We start from the raw sequence: 14,351 nt of genomic DNA, 5'->3' as shown, positions 1-14,351 counted from the left end.
AATAAAGTGCCATCCACTGTCATCCAGGGGCACACTGAGCACTAACGAATGTGTCCTGTTTACCAGCTACACCCTGATTTCAGAAATATTAAAATGTTACATTAAAAAAAAAGGAGAGAGAGAGATTGAACCAAACCTTTCACACAAGAAAACAAGTCAGGTTTCACACATGTACCAACCCCAATCAATTAGTTCCATCTGCCTGGAACACTCAGCGACACTGTGTGTGGCAATCGATTAGTGATGTCTGACACGGGTAAGACTGAGGAGAGAGGTAGGATTGATGGGGATGGATTATTTTCTTGATGCCTTTTCTTAATTTCTTCCATTTCCTATAAAAATCCAGTATTTCTTTTGCTGTGTGGCTCTTTCTATTTCTAATACAGTTATTTTTGTAGGAAATCAGAGATGATACCAGGTAGATACATTAAGAATGCATTCGTTGCAGATCCTACACAACAAGCATGCCAAAGGCTCAGAGTCCAAAGGCTAGAAAAGGAGCTTCTTCTAACTGGGAACAGCAGGGAGGCTGCCAACCTGATGGGGAAAGAGAAAGTTGCAAGGCCTCCATCTAGCTGGAGGCATGTCTTTAGGCCAGCCACTCAAACCCTCTGAGCCTCAGGTTCCTCATCTTTGAAATGGGTGCCTAACCGAGATGGATGGAGGCCTTCGCACCTCCTAACACTAACTCCTTCTTAGCACTAGCCCCCAATCCTAGCGCTAACCCCCCCAGCACTGATCCCCTCCTAGCCCTGACCTCCTTACAGCACGAACCCCCTCCTAGCACTGATCCCCTCCTAGCACTGACCCCCTCCTAGCACTGACCTCCTTACAGCACGAACCCCCCTCCTAGCACCAATCCCCTCCTAGCGCTAACTTCCCTCCTAGCACTAACCCCCCTCCTAGCACCAACCTCCCTCCTAGCCCTAGCCCCCTCCTAGCACCAACCCCCTCCTAACACCAACCTCCTCCTAGCACCAACCTCCCTCCTAGCCCTAGCCCCCTCCTAGCCCTAACCCCCCTCCTACCATCTATCCCCTCCTAGCACTAACTCCCCTCCTAGCACCAACCCCCTCCTAGCCCTAACTCACCTCCTAGCCTTAGCCCCCTAACCATAGCCCCCTCCAAGCCCTAGCCCCCTCCTAGCACTAACCATCCCCCCTCCCACCACAGATTTCCCGAGGCTGAGGCTGGAGGCAGCTCCGAGAAAGCAGGGAAGGGCTGGGTCTTCCCACACACCCCATGGTCCAAGGCACAGGTCAGGCAAACAGCAGGAGGGACAGCTTGAGGGAGGAACTGCGGGGAGCATGGAGGCCTTAGAGCTCCTGCTGCCAGGCTGCCACACAGAGATCCTTCACATGCACAGGCAGACACGTGTGCGTACACACAGACACACACGCAAGCACAAAGACATGCATGCACACACACAGACATGCACATGTAAGACACACGTGTACAAACACGTGCACACACACGTGCATGCAATGACACGCACAAGTGCCCACACACAGATACATATAGACACACATGTTCACAGACACACATGTTCACAGAGATGTGCACATACACCTGTGCATGCACACACGCAGATATATATGTGCATTCACAGGCATGTGCACGGAGACATACACGCACACGCAGACACGTCTATGTGCACACATGTGTATGCACACATGCAGATACATTCACACACATGCACATACACACAAATGCAGACACATGCAAACGTGCATACATGCAGACACGTGCTCAGAGACACGCAGACACGTGCATGCAGGTATATGCACATCCGCACACACATGCTCATGCAGACTTGCACACGGAGACATACGCACTGACACACGCATGTGCACAGACATGCACGTGCACACACAAGCACATAAACACACTGCACATGTACACACAGACACACATGCGTGCACACACGGACACACAGAGGTGTAAGGAGAGGTCAGCATGCCTCACAGGCTGCCAGGAGGAAATTCTCTCCACTCTGCTCTTTTGCACAAAAGCAAAATGAGAAAAGAGGCAGACAGGCCAATCCCCCAGGAGCGGTCCTTGCCAAGATGGCGTCTACAACTGCCAACGAGGCGGGAGGAGGAACAGTCAGCACGCAGCGACTCCTATGGAGAGGGATTCACATGGGTAGACCCTGTGGCCAGCAACCCCCAAGTACAGAAAATGCTCCTGCCACAGCTGCCCAGGCCTGGGCCAACTGGCTACGCCCCCTGACCTCAGCCTTCTGCCTGAGCCTGTGGTGACAACTGGGTCCCGTCCAACCACATCCTGTATCACAGACAGCGCAGCAGGAGGACAGCGTGAGATATCCAAGGTCAGCCAGTCACAGTGACCCTAGCACCCAGGAGACAGCCCAGCTCAGGCAAAGGGCGAGAAGGAGGCAGGAGAGCAGGGGCTGTAAGAGCTCCAACGGCCCCAGAGGCCAGGCACAGGGGCTGGGTGGGACGGGGGAACCCAGCCAGAAGAGGCCCTGAGGCCATAGGTCCAGGGACTTCCCCACACTGGGCCAGTGAGTTCACATGCAAAAGCGTCCCACTCACTTATGGAAACGCCCTCTAAGGCCACTTCCTCTCTGGGTCTTACAGGAGGGACCAGCGCTGGCCGAGCAGGACAGACACACACAGAACCCGGTGGGGCCAGCGTCCACTCCAGTGGTGACTGCAGGCCCTCTCTCAGCCCCACCGTGTCTCCTCCCCCAGCAGCTAGGAGGGCACATGGTGAGGGGAGGCGGGGGCACAGGCCTGACAGTCCTGCGGCATGACCTAGGGCCATGGTATTCAGTGTTGTTGCTGGGTGCCATTGAGTTGATTCCACCCACAGCGACCCTATAAGACAGAGCAGAACTGCCCCATAGGGTCTCCTGGGCTGTAATCTTTATGGGGAACCCTGGTGGCACAGTAGTTAACCACTCGGCTGTCAATCAAAAGGCCAGCAGTTCAAATCCACCAGCCGCTCCTTGGTAACCTTATGACGCAGGTCTACTCTGTCCTATAGGGTCGCTCTGAGTCAGAATTGACTCGATGTGAAACGGTTTGGTTTGGTGTTTTTAATCTTTACGGGAGCAGATAACCAGGTCCTTTTTCCTGTGGAGCAACTGGTGGGTTCAAATTGCTGACTTTGCAGTGAGCGCCAAGCACTTAACCACTGTGCCACCAGGGCTCCTTCACTATTACGTTTATTTCTCTATGGCTATTATTTGTTTGAACACTCTGGAAGGCCAGGGTCCGTGTGAGTGTTGTCCCCTACCACAGTGAATGAATGACTAAATGAAAGAATGAATGAGCAAATATACTTGGCACAGTGTTTTCTAGAAACATTTTGGTTTTTCTACAATAGACACCAAGGGAGTGGGACCAAAGGTGTGCAGGCCCCTCCTCATGGCCCCACCACGGACTGAGTGGTGAAGATGGGAAATGTGCCTGGCTCAGAACCGGGTCACGTGGGGAGGCGGAGAGGGATAAGACTCAGGAGGGCTGAGACGGGTGCACACGACTGAGGCCCAGCCTGCTTCCCCCTGGGTGGGCCCCCCATGAGCCAAACCACCACCCTGGCACCCGAGTTCTGGAATTCACAGATGGGGATGCACTGGGCCTCCTCCAGTCAGTCAGGCGGTGAGCATCAGGGTGGGGATGGGGGTGGGGGTACTGAGAGCAACAGCCTCCAGGAAGCAACTCAAATTTCCATGGCAAGGAGGGAGCTGAAACAAGGCTGGGTTGCAAGGAAAGTACATACAGCAGGCCCTCCATGTTTGCATGCAAATTCCACTGGTGATCAAGAAAAAGTAGAACCATTTAACTGACTCTTGAGTGGCAGAGATCTCAGCTGGGCTGGCATACGCCTCCACCTTCCCAGCTTTGAAATGAGATCAAAGGATTTTACCAGATGCCCCAGTTCGGAAAAAGTCCTAAGATGCGGGTGGGGGAGGGCCTCCATTAGACAGCCCACCTGCCCTAGAGGCCACACCAGGGGGCTCCCAGGACAAATCCGGAGAAGGTGAGGACTCCCACAGTAGTAGCCCCAGATGGGTCCTCTTACCGTGTGGGGCCGGGCAATCTGCACGGGGTAGGAAATGCCGTGGGGCGGGTACCGGGCCTCCGCAGCCCTCCACGTCTGCGCCACGGGCTGCGTGGACCCCGACATGGCAGGGGTGTCTGGGGGCTCTCTTGCAGCTGCCACGGGGTTAAAGGTCAACTGTCATCATCTGCTCACGGCTGCTGTTCACAGGTACCTGTGAGAAAACCGGAAAGGAGATGAGGTGAGCCACAGGGCACAATGGCTCCTTGGGACGGGGTCTCCCTCCCCGTCCTGCCTTACTCCCTGACACTGGCACACTCCCTCACCCACTGTCAGGCAGGAGACACCTGTGCACCCAGGATCCTCCAACACACAAGCCAGTCCGGCCAGACCATCAAGGACGAGCCCCCGCCCCACTGCCAAGCCCCTTACCCAGCATGCACAGGAACCTCAAAATCCCCTGGCATGGCCCTCACCATGCCCATTGTTCCCCAATCCCGGCTCAGCACCCCAACCTCTTTCCACAGAACCCCAACCTCCACGGCCACGGCCCTCACCATGCCCAGTGTTCCCCAATCTCTGCTCAGCCTCTAGCCTCACTCCACAACCTCTGCGAATTTCCAGTTACCAGGACAAAGTTCTCCAGAAGCACCAGGCAGCCGCTTGGCACCTCTGGCACCCAGCCGCCAGACCTCTCTGGAGAAGACAACCAGTAGGGGAGGCAAACAAGGTCAGACGAGGCAGGGATGTGGGTCAGGGGTGACCCGGGGCAAGGCCAGGCCTGCCTACTTCCCCGTGCAGGAAGAGACGCTGTAACATGGGAGGAGGGCAGTCGAAAACGGGAGGTAGCAGATGAGGAAGCTGAGGACCACACAGGGGAAATATTAAGGACACGCCCATAGGCCATAAGTCCTAGGCAGGACCGGAATGGAACCACCCATGACCTTGCTAGAAAGAATCTCAAGGAATGCCCACAGTCGGTATTACAGATGGGGAAACTGAAACACGGAAAGAAGGACACGACTCCCAGTCCTGAGCCTAGAGAAATCCCAGTTCTTCCCCATGAAGCTTCTGGCAACCCCTACCCTCCTCAGAATCCTCCCCTTTGCCAGTCATTGCCCATTCCACCTGGCCATCTTTACAACTGGCTCCTCCGCCCATCCCTGGAGTGAGGGTCTCATGTAGCCCTCTGTCCAGCACATTCCATGCTGCCTCCACAGGCTCAAACCAGCCCCGTGAAGCCCCTCCCCCACCCCATACTCCTGAGCTGGGGAGATTCCAAGATGGCGCAGAGGCCAGCGTCCAAATGTCTCCATCCAATGGGAGGGCTGAGTGTGTGCCTCATGTGGTTATGGGGGAAGAGGGGCAAACAGAAGGTGCCTCCAGCCCCCTGCAATTTCCTCATGACGACCCTCATCCTGCTACTCTGAGGGGGGCGGCATCCTTCTCCAACGTGGTGGACGCCTGGGAGCCTCCACTGGGAATCTGCCCCTGGCCATCTAATGCAGAGAAGCGTTGGGAGAGGAGATTAAGGTTAGGGGTGTCTGGGGGCTCTGACTGTGTCCTCCCACCCCCACCTGACTTTCCTTTGGATAACCAATGCTCCAGGAATGGCCATGTGATCCAGGGTGGCCAATCAGATTCCTGCATTACCCCTGAGATAAAAATTGGCTCAGGGATAAGCACGTGACCTCACCTTAGCCAATGAGCGTCTGGCTTGTGACTTTTGCTGGAAGAACTAGGAAAAGGGCACTCTGCTATGGGATCCAGGCATCAAGTTCACTAAGAAGAAAGCATGCAGCTCTCATAGCCACCCCGTGGCAGGAGGCTGCCTGAGAAAGCAGCCAACCGACAGGAAGGCAGAGCCGGAGGTGTCCTGATGACAGCTGTACCTGAAGCATAATCGTTCATTTAGGGAAGCCGAGACGCTCCTTCCATGTGTTTCACCTTCACCAGCCAAGCTAGCTTTCTGTCGCTTGCCACCAAGAATTCTGACTCACATGGGGAAGGAAGAATCACAGAAGAGGCAACACTTCAACTGGGTGCTATCCAATCCTTCCAACACTGAAAAGCCGAGGGATTCCAAAACTAAGACTGATGAGCCTACAACAACCTCAGGATGCTGCCCACGTGGACTTTTCCCAGCCGCTGAGCAGGGTACACCATGTAATTCTTATGAACGGGACTGAGTCCTGGCTCCTAGGTCTTTAAGCCATGTGGCCTCGGGCAAATCACTGCCCTTCTTTGAACCTGAGTGTCATCATCTGTAAAACGGAGGCAATAATACTCCCTTCACCTCAGAGTCAACATGTAGATGACACGAACACACATGGTATTCCACAAACACCGGACATCCAAGCATCACCCTCACTACTGGGGCCACAGTCCTGAGAGTCCTGTCATTTACTTAACGCTTTTCTTCAAAGCCAGTTACTTACATTTAGTTGGGTGTAGCTTTATTTAAAAGAGAAACTTATTACCACCACATACAGAAACCTGGTACAGCATGGAATAAAAAGAAAAGAACCAGAAAAACACATTTACAACCATGCACATGAAAACATACGTCAATATAGCATCCCCACCCGTCTACTCTGTCAGTCTGTTGTACTGTGGTGGCTCACATGCTACTTTATGCTAGATGATATGCCACCGGTATTTCAAATACCAGCAGGGTTACCCATGGTGGACAGGTTTCAGCAGAGCTCCCAGACTAAGACAGTCTAAAAAGAAAGGCTTAGAGATCTACTTTCAAAAATTAGCCAAAGAAAACCCCATGGATCACAACAGAATATTATCCAATACAGTGCTGGAAGACAAGCCCCCTAGGTTGCAAGGCACTCAAAATACACAGTAGATACAACAATGGACCTGAATATACCAACGATCGTGCAGACGGAGCAGAACCAGGCAACGATCCACTCTGTTGTACGTGGGGTTGCCACACATCAGAGCCAACTCAATGCGACTAACAGCAACAATAACATACACCATCTAAAATCACTCTGCATCCCAGGGGAGGCTGGGGGATCACACAGGCAGTCAACAGGTACCTGGCACATGTTAAGTGCTCAGCAGACAGGAGCTACTATTATCACTATTACCCATGCCACCAATGAAGCAGTTACATGCTATTAAGTAGGAGGCAGAGAGAGCCACCCCTGTCCAGCCCACAAGGGCAGCATGGTATCCATCCTGCAGCCCAGAGACAAGATACTGGCCCTGGGGGAGGAGCACTTGCTCCAGCCTGATCCTAAGCCCTGTGGACTCTAGCCACCTCTGGCAGCTCAGCAAACCCTACCTATCCCCTCCAGATCTGAAACACTCTCCGTCCCTCCAAGGAGATAAGAGGCCAGCACTCCAGAGGGAGGGGCTCAAGCCCGCAACTCTTGAGAGCATCACAGGCAATTTTCAAATGATTACTGAATTCTGAGTTAGGCCAGGCAGCTGGAGAAGAAGTCTCCTTTACCTCACAGCTTTTCTATGCTCCTTTGCCTAACAAGATGCCACTGGGCCCGACACTTACCATGTGTGCACACCGACCGGAAGCCAGTGGGGTTTACACCTTCTCACCCCACTGGAGAGCCCCAGCCACCCCCGCACCTCCTCTCCATGGGGCCTGCCTGGCTTTCCTCTCGCTGGAGACTCCGGGGCGTCCACCCTGAGCACAGAGTGCTGTGGCCACTGCTGCCCACCAGCAAGGCATCGCCCTACCCAGTGCCGGGACCAGGGTCCTCACACCCAGGTGGGCCCTGGTGGCCCTGTTCCACCCCCATTCACCACACACTGAATGAACCCAGTGTGCCCCTCCCAACCTCAGCCACCTTTGTGGCCAGCTCAAAAACAAAAACAAGTTTCATGGTTCCTCAAAAAGTTACACATAAAATCACCAAATGGTCCAGCAATTCCACTCCTAGTTATGGAACCAAGAGACTTGAAAGCAGGGGCTCAGATACCTCTACACCAGTGTTCACTGCAGCACTATTCACCACGGCCTAAAGGTGGAAACAACCAAGTGTCCACCAACAGATGAACAGATAAACAAAATGTGGTTTGTCCACACATCCAAACTCCCTGAGGAACCAAACTGCTAGGCTGAGGACTGTGGGGACCATGATCCTGGGGAACATCTAGCTCAACTGGCATAACACAGTTTATAAAGAAAAAACATTCTACTTTGGTGAGTAGCGTCTGGGGTCTTAGAAGTCTGTGAGTGGCGATCTAAGATACTCCACTGATCTCACCCCTTCGGGAGCAAGTGAGAATGAAGAAAACTAGAGATACAAAGGAAAGGTTAGTCCAAAGAACTAATGGGCCACAACTACCATGGCCTCCACCAGACTGAGTCCAGTACAACTAGACGGTGCCCAGCCGCCATCACTGACTGCTTTGAAAGGGATCACAATAGAGAGTCCCAGACAGAGCGAGAGAAAAATGTAGAACAAAACTCTAACTCACACACACAAAAAAAGAACAGACTTTCTGGCCTGACAGAGACTAGAAAAACCCCAAGAGTATGGCTCCCAGACACCATTTCAGCTCAGTAACGAAGTCTCTCCTGAGGTTCACCATTCAGCCATTGACAGGCCCATAAAACAAAACGAGACTAAAGGGGCACACCACCCAGGGGCAAGGGCTAGAAGGCAGGAGAGAACAGGAAGCTGGTAATAAGGAACCCAGGGTCGAGAAGGGAGAATGTTGACGTATCGTGGGGTTGTTAACCAATGCCATAAAACAGTATGTGTACTAACTGTTCAGTAAGAAGCTAGTTTGTTCTGTAAACCTTCATCTAAAGTATAATTAAAAAAAAAAAAGTAGTCTGTCCATACAGTGGAATATAATTCAGTCATAGAGAGAAATAAACTTCTGATACATGCTAAACTTGAATGAACCACAGAAACATGATGCTGAGTGAAAAAAAGCCAGATACAAAAGGCCACGTATTTTATGACTCACTTACATGAAATACTCAGAAGAGACAAATGCACAGTCAGAATACAGACCAGTGGGGCCGGGGGCCTGGGGGAGGGAAAATGGGAAGAAATTTCTTAACGGGTATGACGACGTTTTACTTGGCGTGATGGGAACGTTCTCCAGTAGACTGAGGTGGTGGGTGTACAACACTATGAACGGGGAAGAAAACTCAGCTTTGACTTTTGACTGGAGAGATTTGGAGGAAGCTGCCAAGAAAGATGGCATGACTTAGTCAAAGATGTGGGCAAGGGGCAAGGGAGACCACTGGGCCCCTGAGAGTCGCTGCGTCTGTTCTTGGCCCCTCAGGGTCCCAGTCACATGCAGCCCCCAGTACTATCCCGGGGTTCTGCCTGCTTTGGGGCCAGAGGAGGGCAGCGGCCTTCCATTATTGACACTCGGTGGGGCACCCACTGTGTGCTGATCCCTGAGCTAGGGCTGGGGCCTCAGCGTGACGAGGTGAGTCCTGGCCTCGGGTCTCAGCACTGGCCAGGTGGGAGGGGATAGGGAGCAGCAGTGACGGCGGAGAGAAGAACAGGGGCTCTGGATGCCCCCACCTCACCCAGCCCGGGGGAGAGAAAGGGGGAGGCAAGGAAATCTTCCTGGGTGTGGAGGAGGGACAGGAAGGGTGACAGTGCATGGGCAAGAGCCTGGAGATGAGATGTGCAGGTGTGAGGCCAGGGGTGAGCACAAGGGGTGGGGCAGAGTCACACCTGGAGCAGGAGGAGAAGGAGGAGGAGGCTGGACCACTGTGGCCCGCTGGGCCATGGCAAGGACAGCTTCTGTTCCATGGACACTGGGGGGAGCCATGGAAGGCTGCTGAAGAGGTGAGTCAAGGGCTGGAGTGTTCTCCAACCACGCACTATGGGGAGAGCAAGGGTGAGTAGGTGCACCTGGAAAGCACTAACATTCCAAGCAAGGAGGGCACTGGTGGAATTGGGGCAACGAGGGTAGAGAGGAACGTGGGCTAGTGCCATGTCATGGGGAGGGAGGCTCTATCCTGGAGCTCCTTGGGGTGTCTGAGGCCTTTGGATCACCTCCTCGGGCAAGGAAGGGGGCCTCGTGCTCTGAGCCTCAGTTTCCTCTGCTTTAGACAGGGTGAGAGAGCTCTTCCCGCAAGGCCATAGTGGGGCTCCTCACGCACGGCCCACAGTGGGGACCCCTGTGAACAGCCGCACTGGGGGCTCCTCGCGCATGGCCCACGGTGGGACGCACACTCACGGCCCACGGTGGGAATCCCCACGAACAGCCACACTGGGGGCTCCTCACGCGAGGCCCACAGTGGGGACCCCCATAAACAGCCGCACTGGGGGCTCCTCATGCAACCACAGCAAAGGTCCCCCGTGAACAGCTCACAGCAGGGGCCCCATGCACAGCCCTTCACCAGGCCTGCCTGGGAGGGACACACACAGCATCAGCTGCTCGGCTGCCCACGGCCACCCCATGGGCTGCAGGCCTGATTCGGCAGCATTACAATCCTCTCACCCACACACCCTGGCTCCCGTCTGCTGTATGGCTTTACTGAAGGCTCGTAAGCCCACAAGACTGCTCCAACAGCAGGGACTCTGACCGTTTCCATCTGCCTTGCTCCCTGCTGTCGCCAATAACTGTGCTTGGCACATAGTAGGTGCTCAGTAAACACGTGTTGAATGAAATAATGAATGAGTCTATCCAGCAAAAGCGGCACCAGCAACACCTGTACCCCCGACCCAGCAGATGACCTTTCCTGGGGCCCAGAAGCTGCCACGGAGCCTCCTGGCCTCACAGCCCTCTCTGCTCCCACGGGCCAGCCAAGGCCCCGCCGAGACACATTCCATTGGTTTCCGTGTCACCAGCATCCTGGCCCAGCTCTGGGGAGGGTGGAATTACAGCCGGCGGGATTGTCTTGGGGGGCTGAGAAGATGCTGGATCGGCTGTGCTGCCCGCCGTGGGGAAGATGAAAGGCAAGCTGAGCTGTCTGCACCACACGTGCCTGAAATTTTCTTGGAACTAATGGGCCCTGACATTGGACTTGTGGCAGGTTGGGGAGCCTCAGAATTACAAATCGGCCTGCCTGCAATGGAGCACTGACACAGAGGCCTCCACAGCCCTCCAGGGCTCACAGCATCCACGGCAGAGCCATGCTGGGCTGGGGCCAGCATGGGAAAGGGGTCAGCTACCCCCCTCGACGTGCCCCAGGCCACACACGAACAAGGCCATTGCTGTCATGTCCACTGCTGCCTTCCCCAGGGCCCAGAACACAGTCTGACATCTAGTCGCTGCTCTACAAAGATGGGTCTCTATTCCTGGCTGAGTCCTCTACAACTGGGTGGTACCTGGCACATGGGCTGTGTTGCTGGATGCTGTCAAGTCGATTTCCGACTCACAGCGACACTGTGTAACAGGGAACTGCCCCATAGGGCTTCCTAGGCTGTAATTGTTACGGGAACAGATTGCCAGGTGTTTTCTCCCAAGGACCCACTGTTGGGTTTGAACCACAACCCTTCTGTTAGCAGCTGAGCACTTAACCACTGTGCCACCAGGGCTCCTTGGCACATAGGAGGGGTATTCATTTCTTAGGGCTTCTGCAACAAACTACGCAAACTGGGGGACTTCAAACAACAAAAATTCATTGTCTGACAGTTCTGGAGGCTAGAAGTCCAAAATCAAGGCATCAGCAGGGCCATGCCCCCTTAAGAGGCACCAAGGGAGAATCGTTTCCTTGCCCCTTTGCTTCCAGTAAAACACCAGTTGCGGGTGAGTCAACTCCGACTCCTGGTGGCCTCATGTGTGTCAGGGTTTTCAATGGCTGACTTCAATGGCTCCGCAGGGTTTTCAATGGCTGACTTTTTGCAAACAGGTCACCGGGCCTTCACTCCGAGACATCTCTGAGTAGACTTGATCCACCAACCTTTCAGTTAGCAGCCAAGTGTGTTAACTGTTCGCACCACCCAGGGAGTCCTTGCTTCCAGTAGTTGCCAGCGATCCTTGGTGATCTTTACTTGCAGCTGTATCACTCCAATCTCTGCCTCCGTTGTCGCCTGGCCTTTATCCCTGCGTGTCCCCTCCTCCTCTCACAAGGACACCAGTCACTGGATTTAGGGTCCATCCTAATCCAATGTGACATCATCTTAACTTCATCATATCTGCAGAGCCCCTATTTCCAAGTGAGGCCACACTCCGAGGTTCTGGGCGAACGTGAGTTTTGAGGGCCACCCATTCACCCCGATAGACTAGTTGCTCAGTGAATACCTGCTCTGGTCACTGCTATATCCTGAGCCTGGCACACGCTGGAGTCACATAACAATTTCCTAAACGAGAACACCCTTTGCCAGCCTGGCCTGAGGAGCACGCAGACCTGGAAGCAGCACAGGGAGAACCTGGGCTGAAGAGATCATGGCTATGAGGTTAAACCGCTGCAGAAACGCCAGCGGGAACTCATCTGCCTACACCTTGCGTCTCTAGTCCCGGCATGCCGTGAAAGTTGGGGAGTAGCCAGGTGTTCAGCGGGCACCTTCAGCGGAAAAGTTCCAGCACAGAGCGGATACCCAGGGACCTGGCACTACAGTGAGTCCTGACACAGAAAAGGCCCTGTGGGGTGTATCCGTGTTCACAGGAGCACCACTCACAGCGACCAGACAGTGGGAACAACCCAAGCGTCCACCAAGAGATGCCTGGAGAAACAAAATGTGGTCTATCCACACCAGGAAATTCTACTCAGCCACGACGACAAACGATGTCCTAAGGCACGCTCCGACACGGATGAACCTTGAAAACGTTATACTGGGTGAAGTCAGTCAGACACAAAAGGAAAAAGACTGTATTACCTCACTTACATGAAATACGGACAACAGGAAATGCACAGAGACAGAAAGCAGATTAGTGGTTACAGGGGCTGGGGGAGGGCAAATGTGGAGTGACCACTTCAGGGGTTCTGAGTCCGTCTGGGGTGATGACAAATTAGGACAGGGATGACGGGGATCGTGGCATAACAACGGTGAGGGCAATTAGTGTCTCTGAGTTGTACACTTGGCAATGGTTAAAATAGCAAACTTTTTGTTTTATATATATGTATATATATACACACACATACATAAGCATTTTTTTTTAACCACAATAAAAAAAGAAAAAAAAGCCCCATGAGACAAGACCAGAAGAAGCTTTTGCCAGCCTGGCCCAGAGGTAGCTTCCCAGCAGACGCGCCAGGGAAGAGGAGAGAATTCCTGCTGCCTGCCCCAGGGGCTGGTCGCTCACCCACCACGATTTACACGCACCTGCTGAGGAAGGCACTCCCGGTGGTGGCACAGTGCTGAAGTCCTTGGCTGCTAACCTGAAAGGCTGGTGGTTTGAACCCACCAGCTGCTGCGCGGAGAAAGGTGTGGTAGTTGCTTCCGTAAAGACTACCGCCAAGAAAACCCTACGAGGCAGTTCTGCTCTGTCACATGGGGTCATCATGGGTCGGGACCAACCTGGCTGCACCCAATAACAACAGCACCAACTAACAGACCACAAACACATCCTCGTGGGGCCAGCATTCTAGTGGGGGAGCCAGAAGTAGTTAGAGAATGTTAGGCAGTAGCTGTGCAAGGGAGAAAAGTAAAATCAGGAAGGAGGGGAGCAGAGAATGTGGAAGTGGGCTGTGAGCTTACATGGGTGGTCAGAGAAGACCTCACTAGGTGTCATTTAAGCAAAGACATGAAGGAGGCGAGGATGGGAGCCCTGCAGGGATGTCTGGGGAAGGGCGCTCCAGGCCCACAGAATGGCATGTGCAAAGGCACTGCAGTAGGGCAGGGTGCCTGGTGAGCAGGAGCAGCAGGAGATCAGGAGTCAGCGAGCAAGAGGGAGGGTGTGGAGAAGAGGGCAGTGGGGACGGGCCAGGGTGAAATCATGGGTCCTTGCAAGGACTCCGGCTTTGACTCTGCGTGAGACCTAAGGATGCTGTGGAGTGCTCTGAGCAGGAGTGACGCGCACAGTCTCCCGTTTCAAGCCTCCCCGGGCGCCTTTGTCTTCGAGGGAAACTCCAGCTGCATCCTCTGTCCGGAGTGATCGCACAGGCCTTCGTGCTTGGGCGTGGGGAAAGGGCCCGCCGTAACCCTAAGACTTTTGAGGCCACCAGTCACTAAAAAAAAACCCAGTGCCGTCGAGTCGATTCCAACTCGTAGCGACCCTATAGGACAGAGTAGAACTGCCCCATAGAGTTTCCAAGGAGCACCTGGTGGATTCAAACTGCCGACCTTTTGGTTAGCGGCCATAGCACTTAACCACTATGCCATCAGGGTGTCCCACCAGTCACTAGGGTCCTAGATAAGCGTGCCTCCACCCCCACATATAGGCAGGCCCGGCAGGAGTGAGACTGGCTCTTTGGCCCT

At 54.0% G+C, this 14,351-nt stretch overlaps 1 protein-coding gene across 34 annotated transcripts in view; it reads right to left on the bottom strand.

The window, feature by feature from the left end:
• The window catches only part of NCOR2 (nuclear receptor corepressor 2), a 205,291-nt gene that overhangs the window by 128,547 nt on the left and 62,393 nt on the right, over positions 1 to 14,351 (bottom strand). For 33 of the 34 annotated variants that reach the window (XM_064272061.1, XM_064272057.1, XM_064272063.1 and 30 more), the window contains one exon: positions 4,054 to 4,246. In XM_064272061.1, the coding sequence (XP_064128131.1) occupies positions 4,054 to 4,158 (105 nt within the window). In that variant the 5' untranslated portion in view covers positions 4,159 to 4,246. Of the gene's footprint in view, positions 1 to 4,053; positions 4,247 to 4,589; positions 10,222 to 14,351 lie in introns of those variants that run through there. The other variant, XM_064272064.1, reaches the window with a different exon arrangement.

Source organism: Loxodonta africana, chromosome 19 (assembly GCF_030014295.1).
Source record: "Loxodonta africana isolate mLoxAfr1 chromosome 19, mLoxAfr1.hap2, whole genome shotgun sequence".
NCBI lineage: Eukaryota > Metazoa > Chordata > Mammalia > Proboscidea > Elephantidae > Loxodonta > Loxodonta africana.
The sequence above is the reverse complement of the archived record's forward strand: the minus strand, read 5'-3'. Positions and strand labels throughout refer to the sequence as shown.